The sequence below is a fragment of the Drechmeria coniospora genome, chromosome 01, assembly GCF_001625195.1.
Source record: "Drechmeria coniospora strain ARSEF 6962 chromosome 01, whole genome shotgun sequence".
Lineage (NCBI taxonomy): Eukaryota > Fungi > Ascomycota > Sordariomycetes > Hypocreales > Ophiocordycipitaceae > Drechmeria > Drechmeria coniospora.
In genome coordinates this window covers 10486871-10505406 of record NC_054389.1, presented here as the reverse complement: position 1 = coordinate 10505406, position 18536 = coordinate 10486871, and the positions used below count along the sequence as shown (strand labels likewise).

At 58.0% G+C, this 18536-nt stretch overlaps 5 protein-coding genes across 5 annotated transcripts; 3 read left to right on the top strand and 2 right to left on the bottom strand.

The window, feature by feature from the left end:
• Positions 1–6604: 6604 nt before the first annotated feature.
• On the top strand, positions 6605–7369 carry DCS_02795 (uncharacterized protein; the record flags this gene model as incomplete). The annotated part of the gene is made up of 1 exon (XM_040800121.1): positions 6605–7369. The coding sequence occupies one exon, from the start codon at positions 6605–6607 to the stop codon at positions 7367–7369; it is 765 nt and encodes a 254-aa protein (XP_040661004.1).
• Positions 7370–10563: 3194 nt separating this feature from the next.
• DCS_02794 (putative GTPase activating protein) lies at positions 10564–13335 on the top strand (the record flags this gene model as incomplete). The annotated part of the gene is made up of 4 exons (XM_040800120.1): positions 10564–10722; positions 10895–12289; positions 12327–12903; positions 12989–13335. 4 exons carry the CDS (start codon positions 10564–10566, stop codon positions 13333–13335), a joined length of 2478 nt encoding a protein of 825 aa, XP_040661003.1.
• A 380-nt stretch (positions 13336–13715) lies between these two features.
• On the bottom strand, positions 13716–14564 carry DCS_02793 (uncharacterized protein; the record flags this gene model as incomplete). Its single annotated transcript, XM_040800119.1, has 1 exon — positions 13716–14564. The coding sequence occupies one exon, from the start codon at positions 14562–14564 to the stop codon at positions 13716–13718; it is 849 nt and encodes a 282-aa protein (XP_040661002.1).
• A 1442-nt stretch (positions 14565–16006) lies between these two features.
• DCS_02792 (MAK16 protein) lies at positions 16007–16992 on the bottom strand (the record flags this gene model as incomplete). The annotated part of the gene is made up of 2 exons (XM_040800118.1): positions 16007–16874; positions 16931–16992. 2 exons carry the CDS (start codon positions 16990–16992, stop codon positions 16007–16009), a joined length of 930 nt encoding a protein of 309 aa, XP_040661001.1.
• A 786-nt stretch (positions 16993–17778) lies between these two features.
• Positions 17779–18273, top strand: DCS_02791 (vacuolar protein sorting 55 superfamily; the record flags this gene model as incomplete). Its single annotated transcript, XM_040800117.1, has 2 exons — positions 17779–18034; positions 18140–18273. The coding sequence occupies 2 exons, from the start codon at positions 17779–17781 to the stop codon at positions 18271–18273; spliced, it is 390 nt and encodes a 129-aa protein (XP_040661000.1).
• Positions 18274–18536: the final 263 nt, after the last annotated feature.

The window sequence follows — 18536 nt, the reverse complement described above, 5'->3', positions numbered from 1 at the left end:
GTTGCAAATTCCAGCTGCTCAGAACACACGTTTCCGTACACTTAAGACAGTTCCATCGCAACCTGTGACCGGTGGACAGGAACAGTACTTTATGCCTCGCCGTTCTGCCAGACGGCGGCATCGCTGCGCCTCTCGTTGGTTGCCGCAGTGCTACCGACGATATATGCATGTATCCGGAGCACGCCATGTGCCGGCAGGATGCTCGCAGGTACCATCAGCTGGAGCGTCGTCCGTCCCGCTCACTCCCCTCTGCACCGACGAATGTTCAAAGCACTGCACTCACTCACTCACCCACCGTGCGGAGTACATGTGCGCCCGTACTGTACAAACAGGTGCCGTTGCGCCAGGCGTTTACCGCGCGACGGCAGCACATTTGTATCACGCTTGCCGCCGGGGGTGAGAAAAAAGAAACGAAACGTTTAATTGAGAGCGGCGAAAATAAATGATCAGGGGGGATGCGCTACCCCCGTACGTACAACTACCTGGTGCCTGTACAGTACAAGCACGCTGCGCTAGTCCCGACGCACCCAAGTGCGGCCACCTACCTAGTACCCCCGAGTGCACCTCGCATACGGAGTACTTGCCGCCACGCCAATACTTGTGGTGCTCCGTACTGGCAGTGTACATGCTTGCAGCTGCAACTGAGTAAAAAGGGGCCTACGGTGACGCATTGGGATGCTGCACGTCTCAAATGGCAAGACAACGAATCAAGAGGTAGCGCCCTCGCCGTGGTCCGTCCCATTTACCCAACGGGCAGGGCGTGTCGCCGGTTCACGCTACAGTTACCCAAGCTTGTACAGGTACGAACGCACGCATCATCCGGGTTCTTGGACGTATATTCCGTACAGTACGGGGTGCTCCATGGAGATGTTCTGCGTGGCCGCGCCAAAGGTCTCGGACGTCGCTGGTGGGCTTGGCTTTCCGCTCACGAACGGGTGCACCGTCCTCCGTACACCTGTATGTACTCGTATAAGTGCACGGAGAACTTGTACGTGCATGTGCCATTACCAAGTGGTGGTGTGGTGGTGTGGTGGTGCACCGTACATGCCTTGAGTAGTATGCGCAAACCCTGTAATACACTGTACAACTATACGCACGGCGGCTGTCGGATGACCAGTATCGGGAAATACGGAGTCGCCACCGGCACGGGTTACGGGTTGCCAGGGCTGCACACCTGTGCGGGAACTAGCAGTAAGCAGGATGTGTACAGGGTGCGAGTGCTATGAAGGCGTAGATTGTACAGTACACTGTACTTACAGTAAGTGCAATGTATAGGTACTCTGTGCTGAGGTATACCAGCACATTGCAAATGTGCATCCACGTACGGAGTACTCCGTACCGAGTACTCCGTATAAATATACGATCAGAGTACTCAGAGTACTCTGTACGGAGTACTAAGCATGTACAGTATGGAGAACTACAGTATGTACAGAGTGCTATGTATGGAGTACTATGTACAGAGTACTATGTATGGAGTACTATGTTCAGAGTACTATGTATGGAGCGCTACAGTATGTCCGGAGTACTATGTACGGAGAACTCCGTATAGGTATACGATCAGAGTACTCCGTATACTGTACTCTGTACAGTACTCCGTACTTGCTTGTCATAATGGCCAAGCCGCACAGATCTGCCCGCCTTGCCACCGAATCCCTTACTACCACCACCATTCCGGACAGATACATGCAATCATCACACACGTAGGTTTGCACCTGTACGCACTGGGTGGCTCCTCCGCCCCATCCATGCGCCGTGCTACGGGCCTTTCTCGTACTGCCTCGTGCACGTACTGTACGTGTACATGTAGGCGACAATTGCTCGTCCAATCCTGGTATGGGTACGGCATTGCTCCCCGGTACCTCTCCTACTACAGTAGGCTAGCGTAGTGCAAATGCAGAGTCCCGGCTCGCTGCAACTGTACTTAAGTACTAGCACCAGGAGAACAATGCCGTGTCTCTTGCTGGCGCCCGCAGGCCGACGGCGGTAATTGGCCACCCCCCCCCCCCCCTTCCGTATTCTTCATGTGTGCAGTATTACAAGTAAAGTAGGCGCTGATGCGCCGACACATGCGCTCGCACTCGCCCACCTGCCTGTACTCGGGTACTCTCATTCTATATATACATCTCAGCCTCCCGCGCAGGCCCCCTAGCACCTCATTCTTCTAATATGGGTTACGGATTATTACGGATTGCGTGTACTTGCGGGTACGGAGCTCGGAGCTCGAAGTAGGTGTACTGCGCATGTACCGACAAGTTCGTCATACCCCTGCCGTGCCAGCACCCTGATGCTCGCCCAGGTTTATGATTGTGCCCATGATCACGTTCGCACAAGAGCTCGTACTCGTGTTCATACCTATATTCTATAAATTATTAGATGCATGAGCAGATGCGTGTTCGCAGTCGCACACCATTTTTCTGTCCATCATGGACCGACCGGGGACCCTGCACCGTCGATCGAATCACCGACACGGAAGCAGCCATGCTGCAACGTCGTCGGGGGCGTATTCCGTCAACGCCACGCGACGGTGGGCGGGCGGTCGACTCTCCGCGCAGCATACAACTACATGTAGGTACGGAGCACGGAGCACAGGTGCATCACTGGTACTCCGTACAAGCGTGCAGTACTTACAGTACACGGATGCGCAGGTGCACGGAAGACTTGCGTTCGAGTTCAAATCTTCCGTTCGCGCCACAGTCCCGAGGCAAAGTGTCCTCCAATTTTGATGCGCGCACTCCGTCGTCGTATCTGCATCAGGAGCCCGGTTCATGAGGTCTAGCCCGTCGGCGAGTGACGGTAAACCTACGTACAACTATTACTCTCGTACGGAGTAATTAATACTGCCTGCACAATTATGGAGAATTGCTCCTCGTTGAGGCTGGGTCTTTGTAGGGGTTGATCACCCCCTCGACAGATACGAACTACGTCGTGTACTGCTGAATAGGTGTGCATACAATTCCTTTATCGTGCCTCGGGATTGCAACCTGCAGTACGGAGTATGCGGGAACAGCACCGGCCTGGGTTGATGTCAGGCGTCACACAAACGATGCTCAATGCCCCGTTGGTGCCGTGTGCCAGGCAAATTATCCCGTGCCCCTATTGACGGATGGGCCGCAAAAAAAAAAGGGAAATCAATACTTGCGCCTATCGAGCGCGCCCCCCCCCCCCCTCCTCCCCCCAGAGTGCGTGTGGAGAGTGAGTGGCGTGCGTGGCACGTCGGCAGGTGGCGGTAGCACCAAACTCCCGTGGTTGACAACAATAGCAAGTGTTTCGTGCTACGCGGTTGGTACTCTCCTGCAACGTGAGCAACCTACTTACTTCGTGCGGTACATGTGCATGTACCGTGTGCTGGTTTTCGTCGTCCTGAGCCACGGGCGCCATTCACTTCGTTCCGTCATTGAACTTGGCACCGCACTGACGCAAAGCCACACCATCTGCATACATGCACTAGCATTATATTGCTTGCATCTCATCATCGATATATGGGGTAGACCCGTGCCGACGTCAAGAGCTCGTAGGGTTATGGGTATTTTTGGCAACGTTGCTCGTCGTGCGACGGAGCACGGACGATGGAGAATATTCACTCTGCTGGCCAGTTGGTTCAACTGCTTTCCCAAGTCTGCCACAGCCATGACACCCACACGCGTGCGGCACCCGTCATTCAGCGTACTATCGTGCAAGCGCTACGGAGTATGTACTGCAAGTGCAAGTATTGATTACTTGTATCTGTGCCACCAAAGTACCTACATGAAGTACCTAGCCTACCGTAGGACAGGCAGTACTTAGCTGCTCAGTAGTAAATGTAAATACTGTACGGAGTACAGTACGGATACTCCGTAATACAGTACAAACTGGTATTGACTCCACCGCATGTACGTGTACTTGCAGCCGTGCGACGTACTGCACCAATGTCCGCGCCAGCTTTTGTAGCTGTGGCAGGCACAACCCATGGCCGTACCACCAGATTCTACAACTCTACACCGCCGCATCATGTGAGGTTGGAAGTGCCTGATCAAACGACTTTTCCGATAGAGCCAACTCTACCGCAACAAGTACGGGCATCGTCCTCGACATGGAGCACCGTGCCATCATCTCCACCATCATCATCTCATCGCCATCGTCGTCATCGCCATCGTCGTCATCGTCATCAACTATACACCCTCAGTACCGCTTCTTCCTTGATCGGCTGCTATTCTTGGCACTGGTGACGCACTACGCACCTGCACGAATACGAGCACGAGCACGAGCACAGCACGAGGCACGCATGAGCACAAACAAAACGAGCCCGCCCTTCACCCTCGACATCAATCGTATTCGAGAATACGACGAGAATAAGCAGGGAGTCAGCTCACGGCAGGGTTTGTTTTGATGACCAGACTGCCTTGTGGTTGTGCACCTGGCGCCTGCACGTGCAGCGCCCGCCTGTCGAGCCTTGACCTCTCCCAGGCGCCCCTTGGTGGCTGGTTCCCTGTCATGGCGCACAATGTGCCATTCCGCAGATATTGTCTCTGCTTCCCGTTCGGGCGCAGCCGTGAGTTGACCGACAGGACATGGACGCCGACGAGAATCGCGCTCGCATGGAACCTTTCTCGACCGACGAGGGAACCATCCGACGGACCATCGTGGGAGCCGGCGCGCGAACGGCGCCTTCGGGTACGGCGGAGGAACTGCCTGCCGGCACCTGATGCATCGCCGATGGCTGATGACGGATGGAGATCGATTCAGCTCATGCGGGCATGCCGCCGCTGCATCGCGACATGCCCAATGCCAATCATGGCCCCAAACGCCCGTCGAGACGGTCCTCTACCTGCTGTCCCAGTCAAGGGTCGACTCGAGGACTTTATTTAGTGCATGCAGCTCACGCAAGCCCCCCGGCTGTTGTCGGCCCAACGCCGGCTCGTCGACATGGCCCCCGGTGACCGAACGTACACAGCCCCGACCCCTTGCGTCCGACCCCTTCTCCGCCTTCTCCGGTTTCTACCTCAGGTTCAGGCCGGCCTAGGGCATCATCATCCAGGTCGAGCCACCGAACCGGGCGGCCATCGGCGAGCACGTCCTGGTTGCAGGGAGCCGAGTCGCCGCGTCGAAGCCACCAAAGGCTGGTATACAAACACGCGGCCGGAAAGCAAACGGGAGCCAACGACGCAGGCAGGCAGGCAGGCAGGCAGAGAGACCCAACTTGGCTCACGCATGGGGATGCTCCGTATTTTGGCCCGAGTGGAGAGCGGCAGGATCATGTCCCATCTACAACCCAGCTGCTGCGAGAGACAACATCCCTCCCTCCCCTCATCTCTTCCCCCGGGGCTGTCGCGCAACCAAACGGACCGTCACCAGCCGAGGGTGCGCGATGGACAAAGGGATCATCAGCCTTCCTACCTACGGAGTATTCTCCGAGCCTTCTCATGACGCCTTCCCCTCCGTCAGCAAGCGAGACATTGACCGGAGCATCCTCCCGCCGGCTGGCCGGAAACGGAACCTGCAAACGCTGTGGCGCTGAGCCGCGACTCTGTCCAACCGCCTGCCTCCTCCTCCGCGTCACCCTGTGGGACCCGGCACCGATCCCGGCGGCCGAATTATCATGGCGACCCGCGGCAAGACGATGTAGCTAATTTGCTGGCTGCCGTGCTACCATGCTCCGTCGTCGGCATCGTCCCCGAGTCATTGCGCAACCGCCCTCTGGCCGCCGTCGTACGGTGTGCCCAACGTCCCATCTCGCACCTTTCACGCCTGTCACTCTCCGGCTGCCACATTGTCAACGACGGTGTGCGTTGGTAGGGGCGAGCCGGACGGGGCAAGATCACCAACAGCCGCACGACAGCCGAGCGTACGAGGATGCGGCATCGACGACAACGCCGTGACGGGCCTGTCTGGCCGCGGGGAGAAACATAACCTATGTTGCCCTTGGCTAGCCGTCGTCCATGCCGTACACCAAGTGCGACCCAGGCCTGAGCCAAGCGTCCGCATCAGCGTCCGCGTCCGCGTCCGCATCTTCGCCTGCATCTGCAGATTCCTCCCTCAGCTCCTCAGCGAGAGCGACTCGCCCAACCCCAGGCAGGCCCGTCGCCCTCCCCGCACGTCATGTCACGGAACGGCCCCCAATCGGTCAAGCTCCATAATCCGCCGGTCCAGAACTGGATGGGGTCTCGGCCGTGGCGTGCTGGATGCTCGCCCATCGGGTCGACTCCTGCATCCTTATTCGATTTGAGCTCATACGTCCTCGACAAGGTTCCATGCATTGAAAACTTGCTTGTCAGCCCACATGGATGCCATTCACGCGGCGGGATAATGGAGAGCCAACGACGCATGAATCGCCTCGTCAGCTCACGGTCATATAACAGCAGCCAGAGAGGGGGGCGAGAAGGTAAGGGGGTCTCGATGCAGTTTAGTTGACCCGAGAGAACCCAGTCAAGGGTTCTCCTTTCTCACACGGATTCCTGTGCGCATCAACAACAAAGGGCGGTAACGTAGCATCGGCGAACGAGGAGGTGAGTGAGTATTGGATCATGGTTCACTCATCAAAGCATCGACGCCGCACAGAGCACATGGCCACATGGTTCACGGCAGGGGTGGGGGCCGCCGTTGAACGGCCAGACGACAGCAGAGTCGCATGAGGGCGACGCGTCCCATCCGGCCGCCGGTGACCATGGCCTTTGAAGCGTTGACGATGGAGTATAAATATCCACAGTCTTCCGTCGATAGGGTGTCCATCTGTCCCTGGAACGCTCAAGCAACAGTTCCCATCTTCACTGGGAACCTCGGAGCAGATATCAACGCATACGACATCGGAAACCAGCCATCGGTCATCGCCATGAAGCTGCTCGCTGTCGCCGCCGTCTTCCTGGCTTCGGCTGTGGCCTTGCCGACCAACGAGTTTGCCTCTCACGAGGAGAGGGACCTGGAGGAGAGAAGCAACAACTACTATCCTCCTCCGCCACCCTACTACCCGCCTCCTCCCCCTCCCAAGGACACCTACAAACCACCACCTCCTCCGAAGACCACGTACAAGCCTCCGCCGCCCAAGGAGACCTACTATCCTCCCCCGCCGCCCAAGAACACGTACAAGCCTCCTCCCCCGCCGCCCAAGCAGACCTACTACCCGCCGCCTCCTCCCAAGACTACCTATAAGCCTCCGCCGCCCAAGGAGACGTACTACCCTCCTCCTCCGCCCAAGTACACGTACAAGCCGCCGCCGCCGCCGCCAAAGTACACGCCTCCGCCCAAGCCCACGACGACCAAGAAGGCTCCCCCTCCCAAGAATACCTACTACCCGCCTCCGCCTCCCAAAAACACGTACACACCCCCCGCGCCCCCGAGGTACACGCCTCCTGGCAACTACTACCCGCCGCCGCCCGGCAACAACGGCCCGTACTAGCTCGGTTGAAGTGCGCAGGCTCGACGGCTTTCGCCAACAAGCTGAAGAGAGCGGCGGGATGCGCGGGGAAGATGGAAGCGTGCAGGAGAATTATCACGCCATCTGTCGGGCCAGGAGGAGATATATCGCAGTCTTTACCGAAATTCCATGCAGTACTTTTGTTCGAGAATGAACCGAACCGAACCGATTTGAACCGGACTGAACCGAACCGAACCGAGACTATCGAAAATATGGACTAAACGAGAGGGGAAAAGACAGGGGAACTCCGACTGGGGCTCGCCGTGACCGGATCAATTGTTTTGTCAAGTCGCTAGCACACAACGATTAAGAATAATTGACAAGGCATTCTCCCCTGCTGTAGCCTCCAACGAAGGGTCGATGGCCAACCATGTCGTTATGGGCGCATGGCGTAAGGTAGTGTCACCAATGGCACGACTGGGTAACGAGGGTGCTTGACTCTGCTGCGCTCGTTTACCGTAGAAGCCCTTCACCGTCATTATCATGGTCACCTGCCCCTGTTGATGTTCATGACTCTCTCCTTTCTGCAGTCCTGTCGAACTTGGTCGTCCTTCTTCACTCATGTCTGTTCACCCACCAACGGGCTAGGTAGTTGGTCCGGACTCCATATAGGCAGGTTCGATGCTTGACGGGCGGCATCCGGGTCCCTGGGCTTGGTTCGGAGTAGGTCATTGTGATTCGCAGTTTGCACGCTACATGGGCACGCATCCATTTCCATACCCTTGCCCCCTGTTTCGTCAGCACAGATTGCCCCAGTTCGCGTCAGGGGGTTGTCAGCTTGCCTACATGTACGTGCTGCGGCCGTGACGACGGTTGTAGTCGAGTGATTTCGACGCACAAGGACATTGTCCGGGATCTCTTCTGGACGAGGCGATCGATCGGTCCGCATTCGTTCCATGGGTCTTCATGAACCACCGTCGAATTCTGGGCACGTGGGACCCGGCGGCATCACGGTATAGGTATATCCGCCACTGCTACTGCTTCCCCCGCCGATGCAGCGGGAGCGTCGAGCCGCTGCGGGACCATCTGGCGGGGGCCCTCGATCAGCTTTCGAAGCAGTCTCGAGCTTGCCGGCAGGGTGTGCCCTCTCGAAACCCCAGGGCTACCTTTGCATCGGCCGAGACGGCATTTAAGAGGAACCGCTACAAGTTTGGGATCAGCGCAACTCCTTCGGCTGGACGTACGAGCGGCTCAGGGACGAGGGATTCCCAGCAAGTGCATTCGTGGAGTAGTCGTTTCATGTTCCACGCGAGCTCGTGGAAATCCGAGGTGCGCCGGTGCTCGAAATCCAGGCCTGTGTCATTGAGGGCGGTTTTCTGCTCTGCGCGTGCAGCCACCACTCCGTAACCGATGGTCTCGGCATGGACAGGCATATCAACACTTGGGCACAACGAACGCAAGATCCGCCACGGTCACTCGAATCCCACATGCAGCCGACCGAGACAGCTGCTGCCAGTCCCTCGCCGGAGGCGAACGACGGCATGTTCCTGGAGCTGACGGAGCTCTGTCCCGAGAATTGTGCTCTGCCATGCCCGTTTCCACTGCCTTCGACGGGGACGCCGGAGCGGGATATACCGAAGACGATTGCTGGAATGACTGAGCGGACGAGATGGTAAGTGAACTGGATCCGAGGGAGAAGCAGAGCAGGGCGTCTACCGATCACGGCCTTTCTCCCTCCCCAGCACCGATCAGGTCTCGAACCTCACTCTTCAACAAGCTTCGGCATCTGAAAATGCATTCGGTAGAGCTGGTGGTCAGTTGACCTTGTGGCGGGTCTCCTTTTGAGAGAGCGTATGCAATATCTTTCCGCAGCAATCGCCGCAGATGGGGTGGAATGTCTTGCAGCAGGATGGGGAGGAGGAGAGATTGAATGACTCTCGTTGCTCTTGGAAGTACATTGACGACTGCGTATTACTGCTTGTACTGTTCGTGGCCAAGGTACGGAATAATTACCTGCAGTAACACGAACGAGGTGTACAGGGTAGCGTGCAGGTGCAAGTAAGTACAGTACTGCACAGAGTACGTACTGGTTACAGTAATAACACAAGTACTAGGTAGGTACCTAGTAGGCGGTCAGAGGCACGTTTAGCACACTTACTTGCTGTACTCTGTACAGTACCTAGAGGTAGCCAAGCACATGCGAGGTGCCTCGTTACTCCGTTCCTACAGAGTACACTACGTACACCCAGATAAGTACATGCCAACTTACCAATGTACTTGCACCTGTACGTACTTGCAGAATTACTACTTACAGTACGTACTTAAGTGCTCCATACTGCGTTTCGCACTGTGCTTACATTTACATGTAATATTACATGTTTGCCCGAGAACTTGGACGTAACAGGCGCACAGTGAGCGGCACGTGGCTCGCCAGATCTGCCCCACCGTTTTGGCAACGCACCAATCTGGAATTTCGGGCTGCGCAGGCACCTAACTTTGTCCTGCCACCACCACATGATCATTGGTTGCCTCACGCCTGCTGCGCGGCTGCACATGTAGGTGTACCAGTAAGTACTGCAATATTCGGTTGCTTTTTGAGTGGTGGAGGAGGAGGAGCACACTGTTAACTCAAGAAGGTATTATGTGTACTCGTACAAGTACATGCATACCTGTGTACTTGCACCTTCTGGTACCTAGATATAACAGTACATACTAGGTGCTTACAAATGCTGCAAGTAAAATCCAAGTACATGGACATAGTGGTACAGTAAGTATACCTTATGAAGAGCACACTCCGTACTCGTACATTACAGTGCTTACATGCACTTACAACTACTTACAGTATACTTACTGAGGTACAGTACTTAGGTACCGGCTGATTACCTGATGTACAAGTACTGGTACTCCTCCACTGAAGCGTCCCAGTTGCCTGCTTGGTCCCCCCCCTCCCCCCGTGACGACGGGCCGCGTGGCGGGGCTCATCGCATTACTGCACTTTGTCGTCATTCAGCCACACAGTGTTACGCCAACTGCACACCACCGTGCAACTGTACGAGTCTTCGCCGCTTGCTTCAACCTCAGCCGGCTTCCTTTCCTCCGCATCATTAGCCATCCGCTGCCTGCCACAAGCAAACTACCCACCTCATATCTGTACGAGGAGATACGGACGACCCTGCATTTTTGTCTCGAACCTGCTGTTCTCGGGGACTCGACGAGAGCGACACAGGATCCGCCTCATGGCCTCCGGTGCCTCATCGGCAGAACATGTCCCGCAGCGGGCAGCGTCACCGTCAACCAGTTTCTATGCTCTGAGCGACGACGAGGAAGGTGGCTACAACACAGTCACCCAGGTCGAGACGGGGAGGGGGGTCAAGCTCCTGTTCTCGAAGAGCAAGGTACGTGCGTGCGGCCTTGCTGCGGCTGCCTTTCACGCGCGCCGCTTGGAGGACTTCTGTCTGCCTTCTGCATGACATTTTGAGTGCTTCACGTCCACATTTTGCGTTCCATCCCCATTGCCTCGCCTTGCCCGCACGCGTCGACGACGAAAATCTGACACCTTCGTGACAGGTCTACGTTCACCCGACGCCATCCGCCAAAGACAACATCCCGGGCTATATTGCCCTTCTGCAGCAGAAGAGACCTCGAGATGACCGGCCGACGTCGTCGTCTTCCCGCCACTCGCAGCCGCCAGTCTCGGCCGACCTGCTTCTCGCGTGGGTGCCCGAATCCGCCCTGGGGGACTCGGCAAGTGTCTACGTCAAGGTCGACCTCTCCGACGGGGACTCGCCGCCGAAGCAGTCCTATCTCGTTCCTCCGCCGCCCACCGTCACCACCCACAGCGGCTCCGTAGGCGGCTACTCCTTCGCCATCCCCATGAGCGCCGTATACTCGCTCCTCGTTCGGCCGCCCAGTCTCGGTTGGTGGTACGGGTCCGTCATCATCAACTCGAGGGCCGGAGACAGCTTCCCCGCCCTCTTCTTCCACGACAACGAGTGCGAGAGCACGGTGCTGCAGAAGCGGAAGCTGACCAAGGACAACTTTGACCCCTTCGGCGACGACGGCCAGACGTTCTGGGGTGCCGACGAAGTCCTTCGCTGGCTGCGCAGGTACATCACCTTGGAGAGATCGACGGCCGAGCCCAACATCTACCTCGTCGAGCCCACGTCCGAGGACCGGACGGCCTTCGGAGCCATCCCCGCCCCGGCGGCCACGGCAGCTCGCGGCAAGGGCGGCAACGCCGGATCGAGCAGTCGAGATGCCGAGATGGATCCCTTCGTCAAGCTCGTCAAGGAAACCGGCTGGAACCTGATGAACCACCTCAGCAAGGTCACCACCTTCACCAGACGCGCCGCCCAAGACTTTGCCGAAAACTCAAACATGCCGCCCCAGGTCAAGAGATTGCTGCGGAATCCCGAGGTCCAGACCCTGCAGGACGAGTTCGACAGCGCCCGGATATACCTCGCCCGGTGGGCGATGGGCATTGCCGAACAGAGCGAGCGGGACAGAAGAGGCCGCTTCTGGACTGCCCGCGACCTCATGGAGCTCGAAGACACCGACGTCGGCGAGTTTGAGCTCCTCGAGGGTGCCACCTCGCTATCGCTCGACGAGCGCCGCCGTCCCGTGACGATGGAGGAGTGGAGAAAGTTCTTCGACGCCGAAAGCGGCCGACTGTTGGTGACGGTCGACGAGGTCAAGGAGCGAATTTTCCACGGCGGGTTGGATGCCGATGATGGCGTCCGCCAGGAGGCCTGGCTCTTCCTCCTCGGCGTCCATGGTTGGCACGGCACGGCCGACGAGCGAAAGGCCGAAATGGCGTCCCTGCGGGATTACTACTATCGCCTGAAGCATTCCTGGTGGGAGAGGTTGGATGGGGAAGGCGGCGAGGGGGAAACGGGCGACTGGTGGCGCGAGCAGAAGGGGCGCATCGGCAAGTTGACGTCCCGCCCTCTCTCTCTCTCTCTCGTCCCACGACGACTTCGCTGACGACGGTGCAGAAAAGGACGTCCATCGCACGGACCGCAACGTGCCCCTCTTCCAAGGCGAAGACACGCCTCACCCGGACCCGAGCTCGCCCTTTGCCGAGGTCGGGACCAACGTCCACCTCGAGCAGATGAAGGAGATGCTGCTCACGTACAACGAGTACAACAAAGACCTCGGCTACGTCCAGGGCATGTCGGACCTTCTCGCCCCCATCTACGCCGTCATCCAGGATGACGCCATCGCCTTTTGGGCGTTCCAAAAGTTCATGGAGCGAATGGAGCGCAACTTTCTGCGAGACCAGTCCGGCATGAGGGCGCAGCTGCTCGCGCTCGACCATCTCGTCCAGTTCATGGACCCCAAGCTGTGGAACCACCTCGAGAGCGCGGACAGCACCAACTTCTTCTTTTTCTTCCGCATGGTGCTCGTCTGGTACAAGCGCGAGTTTGGCTGGATGGACGTGCTGCGACTGTGGGAGGGGCTGTGGACCGACTACCTGACGGCCGAGTTTCCGCTCTTCGTCGCGCTCGCCATCCTCGAGAAGCACAGAGACGTCATCATGGACCATCTCAAGGCCTTTGACGAGGTGCTCAAGTATGGTACGTTTACCCAGACGCAAGACGCACATTTCGCGCGTGCAGATGCTTCCCTCACGAGCCAGACGAGAGCTAACCGGCTCACAAGTCAACGAGCTGTCCAGCACGATTGACCTCGAATCGACGCTCATCCGCGCCGAGGCCCTCTTCCGGAGATTCCAGCGCCTCGTCGAAGCCGTTGACAAGAAACAAAACTTCCCCCCTCCACGTGTCGTGGAGCGTTCTGGCAGCCCGAGCGCAGCGCAGCCAGCGGCGACGTCATCTAGCCCCGCGTCGAGGCAGGGAACTGCGGCGACGGCCAAAGGCAAGGAGCCCAACGAACCGGAACGACGAGTGATCACGCCGGAGCTGCGCAAGCTGCTGAGCAGAAAAGTGGAAGTGCTTCCTCGGAAGGCGTCGGTTCAGGGAGGGGAAGCTGGGATGCCGACTGGCTGAGAAGCTGGGCTGCATGGTCCAGCCAGCCTGTCTGAATCTGTTGTCTCTCCATGTCATGATATGCGTGTCACGTGGCTCTGCGATTCGGCACTTTGTTCCCACGCGAGATTGCCAAGCGGCGAAGGGAGGCCAAGGAGTTGATGGAGCTGGAGAACTGCTGCTTAGCCGAGTTTACATACGGCACTTCCAACGACAACCATGCGTGTCAACCGCTACCCACTCTCGCTCTGAAGCTGTACAGTTGTCCTCAACGACGGTGCTCTGTTTCATTAAATGTCAAGACCGGGTATAACTCCATTCATGCGTGCATGCAAATCGACGCCAGCAACCAAAAAGCACAGGGACGCGACGTGGCGAACAGCAGACGGCTCGGGGCACCATCACCGGTACCCCCTCGGCCCGTTGGGCAGACCTTGCCTCCTCGAAAAGGTAGGGAGGCCCTGCCTTGGGTCCCCGCCACCGCCGCCGCCGCCGGCGTCGTAAGCAGAGTCGGGCGCGTAGCGGTCATCGTAGCTGGACGGCGCGGCACCGGCGCCGGCACCGCCACCGGGCGGTTGGAAGGGACCCTGCTGCGAGACGCTGTTCTGCAGGGGACTCTGCGTCCGCGACGAGGTGCCGCCCCAGAAACGCTGCCGGAGACGCTCCTGGGCCGATGTGCCGGCGGGCACGGCTCCGGCGGCGGCGGGCTGGTAGCTGCCCGCACGTTGGCTCGGCAGCGGACGCGCTCCGTTGCCATCGTCCCACGCAGAGGCGGGAGGAGGTGGTGGTGGTGCTCCGCCTCCGACTCCAACACCTCCTCCCCCGCCGCCGCCGCCGCCACCTCCTCTTGCGGTACCGACCATCATTCCGACCGGCATCGATCGACCCGCGCGGAGGTTCTGGGGTCGGGAGGGCGGAGGGCCGCTGCTGGGACCTGCGCTATCCCACAGACTGCTCAAGGGACCGCCGGCAGCACCGCCACCTTGCTGCTGCGGTGCGCCAAGGCCGTAACGAGAGCCGGCCTGCGGCTGCGCATAGAGCGTCTGGGGAACGGGGACGGCGGCCTTGGGGTCGGGCGGCAGCCAGGGAGGCAGCGGACGGCCCTTGTCGTTGTAGTAGTTGCGGAGGACGCGGCAAACGTGGGTGTCGTCTTCGGTGTCGCCATCGGCGTCCGACGAGAGCAGAGTGGCGCGCAGCGACGAGATCTGCGACGTCGTCCTCGTGAGGATGTTGGAGTACCACGACGTCATGGTGCTTTCTTTTGCCGCCCGACTCGTGCGCGAGCCTTCGGTTGGCCGGCACTGAGGGAGGGGCCAAGGGCGAGAGGGGGAGGGGGAGGGGGAGGGGGGTTGGCCCCGTCGTCGTCCGTCGTGTCAGGAAAGCCGAGACGTCGTGCTGTGAGATCGGACAGAGGCAATTGGTAGCCCAGTTCGGCGAGCACGTTGGAAAACGCAGAGCGGTTGGTATGGAAGCTGACGAGCCAGCGATGGCTTCGTTGCGAGAGAGGATGATGAGAGCGGGTGTTGAGAAGAGGAAATGAAGGTTGGCGACTTGGCTTGGGCCATGTACCTACTTAGGTGTACTTGGTACTTGGTAACGCAGCTGTACTCCGTTCGTATTATAAGTACTCCGAAAGTATTCCGTAAGTACTCCGTAAGTACTCCGTAAGTACTCCGTAAGTACTGTAGCTACGTATTGACAGTGCTCGAGCATGAGCAGTAGGTGTACTTGGGGGTACAGGTACAAGTAATTGTATGTGCAAAAGTACTAAGGGAGTACTGTACTTGCATCTATCCGCACACCTAGCAAATACCTGGTTAGTGCTCGTTTCAGTGCACCGTACCGAGGGTTCCGTTCGGTGCCCCGTACTCTGTACTCCGTGCCTTGTGGGAATATTAATAGTATTTGTGCCAAAGCACGATTTCGTACGTACAAGTACTCGTTCGGCAGTCTGAACGGAGTACAGTACAAATAGGTGCACTGCAGGTGTACATCCGCATGTCGGCGTGTCGTCTACTAGGTAAGTAATACAGCTACGGAGTTCTCGGTACACGGACTCCGCCCAAGCACTGTACATGTACTCCGTACAGTAGATGTGAGTACTGGACAGCACAGTATGTTCGGATTACGAGTGCTGGACTTGGGTTTACAGTACCTGTACAAGTATTAATAGGTGTAGGTGTCCACTTGTAGTTGTACTGTACTTCTAGGATGAGGTCCGGACACATGTACGGAGTAAGTGTAAGTAAGTACTTACAGTATTACTCCGTACTTGTACTGTACAGTACTGTAAGTATTATTACTTGGGGGTGGGGTGACTCCACTGCTAGAGGCCTACCGCACACCAGCAAATAAATGTATTGGCAGGAGAGGCATCGATTGCATCATCATCAAGAAACAGAATAACGGCCTTTTCTCCTGCACCGCTACTTCTTCACATGTTGCATCCTGGGACTCTCTCGTCACCAAAAACAACGGGAAAGGTGGCCAAGGAGTCAAAATTTGTTTCAGCAAATGGAAATACATACAATGGGTCCGAAACGCCATACTTGGCGCAGCTGTGTCCCCTTGCGAGACGAAGCGACGTGCACAACGTCTATGCCGATATATGCCAACGCCGATGCTGATGCCAATGTCGATGCCGATTGCCAATGCCGCAGAATGGCAAACGGCGCAACCGTTCCCGGAATTCTCACCATGCCAACTCGTTTGTCAGTGTCAGCTTTTCCTTCTCGCCCGCCACCTTCTTCGCCCGCTTGCTGTTCATCTTGGTCACCTTGCCGCGCTTGCGCTTCTTGCTCGCCTCCTTCTCGTCCTCGCTGTCCACCTCCGCTTCCTCCTCCTCCACCTCGTCGTCGTCGCTTTCCAACCAGTCCTCGAGCTCGTCGAGGTCCTCGTCGCTCTCGTCAATGTCGGAGACGTACTCGACCGCCCCCTCGCCGTCCTCGCTCTCGCGCTCCTCGTCGTCCGATTCGACGCCTTCGTCCATGTCCTCATCCCGCTCGCCCTGACCCTCGCGCTCCATGGCGTTGAGCACCTTCTTCCAGATCGTCTCGCTCACGTTCATCGGCTGGTCGCCGTAGGCGCCCTGCCGTAGGCGCTCGACGAGCTCTCGTTCAATCGTCCGCTCCAGCTTGGCCGCCGCCTCCGCCTTCCGCTCTCGAGCCTGTTCGCGGTTCTTGATCTTGGGCGCCAGCTTCGGCACGAGCTTCTCTCCCAGGCGCTCCTCTTCCGCCGCGATCCTGCGCATGCGGATCTGGACCTGCGTGAGGCGCGTGAGGCGCTGCTTGCACTTGTGAATGAGGAACTTGGGCCAGTAGATGAGCCGCTCGTCAAGCTGCTCGAGCGCCTTTGTGTAGTTGTTGGAGAGCTTAATCTTCTCCCACATCTTGGACGGCAGGTGGGCGCGCTCGATCGTCTTCATGTAGAGGTAGAGCGTATCCTTGGTCGGGTGCTGGCGCACCGTCGCGTACCGGGAGTTGGCGAGAGGGCATGACTGACGATTGCAGAAGCCGGTGACGTTGTATTCGTTGCGGCAAAAGTTTTGCTCCTTTTCCGTCCTGCACGCCGTGTTAGTCGTTGCCCATCCATCCATCCATCGATTGACTCGACGTACTTGAGCTTGAAGGAGCAAAACTGCTGGTTGATGATTTGCCAGACAATCTCGTCCGACGCCATGGCTTCTATGCAGTCGCGGCGCTCTCTTCAGACGCAGCCTCCTTTTTTTTTTTTTTCTTAAACGGGGAGAACGTTGAGGCAAGGAATGAGAGAGGGGGGACTCGACCAGGAGCGGTTGAAAATGTGCTGAGAGGCGGCAGCAAAGACAGGAGACGGGCACCAACTGCAGAAAAAAGAACGGCGGGGCTGATATTTTCCCAGCAAGGAGTTTTGAGATTTTTTTGACCATCGCTGATAGGCCAAAGACCTCTCTGGCCGCCTTCACCGCCTTCCGTGGTGCCAGGCCTTGCCGGATGGCTGTTCGGCGACGGAAGAAGGCTGCTCCGACTGCTCCACGTTGCCGCAAGTGGCTGACGGTGACCCGCTGACGCCAGCACCGCCAGGACATGACGGGCTCGTTGCCGCATGAACTGGCCCTGTGGTGCAAGTCCATGAAAGTAAGTAGCTGTACTTTGGTTTGGTGGACAAGCAAGTACGCATTCTTGTACTGTACCGGCACGGCGGGCATTCGCAGCTAACCTTCATACACTTGGTTGCCTAACCCCACTGTACCTACGCATTCGAGTGCAGCGCATACCAACCGTGCAATTCCCTAGCATCTCCACACAACTCGAGCCGCCGTCAGGTAAACCGGAACGGCCATCCTCCTCGACGAAGCAAGCTATCCTCCCAGCCCCCCGATCGGCTCGCTTCCCATCTACTCCTGCTCCCCTTCGCGGGGCCCCTCGACCGTCGCCCCCCGCTCTCACCGTACCGCAGAAGACGCCCGTTGCGGCAACCGTCACCATGGCCTCGGCTGGGCTCAAGACCATCATCGCCCTCTCCTTCGTCCTCGCTGTCGGCTTCCTGCTCGTCATCCTCTCATGCGCCCTCTTCAAAGTCTACTACCCACTCCTCGTCGTCGCCACCTACGTCGTCGCCCCGCTGCCCAACTGGATCTGCAGCCGCTGCGCGAACCCCGACGACTTCGTCGAGAGCTCCGGCGCCGCCGTCCTCGACCTCGGCCGCTTCTTCACCGGCTTCTTCGTCGTCATGGGCATCGGTACGCTCCCCCTCCCTCTCCCCCTCCCTCTCCCTCTCCCATCTGGCCTGCCCTTCTGCCATCTCGTGCAACGAACCCGCTGCTTACATTTGCCATCGTGCCCAGCCCTCCCCGTCGTGCTCGCCCACTCGGACCTCATTCGCGTTGAAGCCATGATCATGTCCGTTGTTGGCGGCCTCTTGATCTACGGGACCATCATAAGCTTCGGCATGTTCTTCCAGGAGGATCACGAGTTTTGACCCGTCGCTGCCGCGGCGCTATTCTAGCCTGTCTAGGTTGATACCTCTTAGCAGAGTGCACCAGACCGTCGCGAGTCGAACCCGTCGACGGAGACGTACGCGCGACACCACCGGCGGGGAGGAAGCATCAAGCGATGACGACAGTTTCATCATGTATCTTTGGTTTGCCTCGTATGGTCGGTCGGTTTGTCAAGTTATCTATCCAATGCTCCGTGTCCTTTGTATCCCTCATGACGGCCTTCCTTCCATACTACATGGCGTGC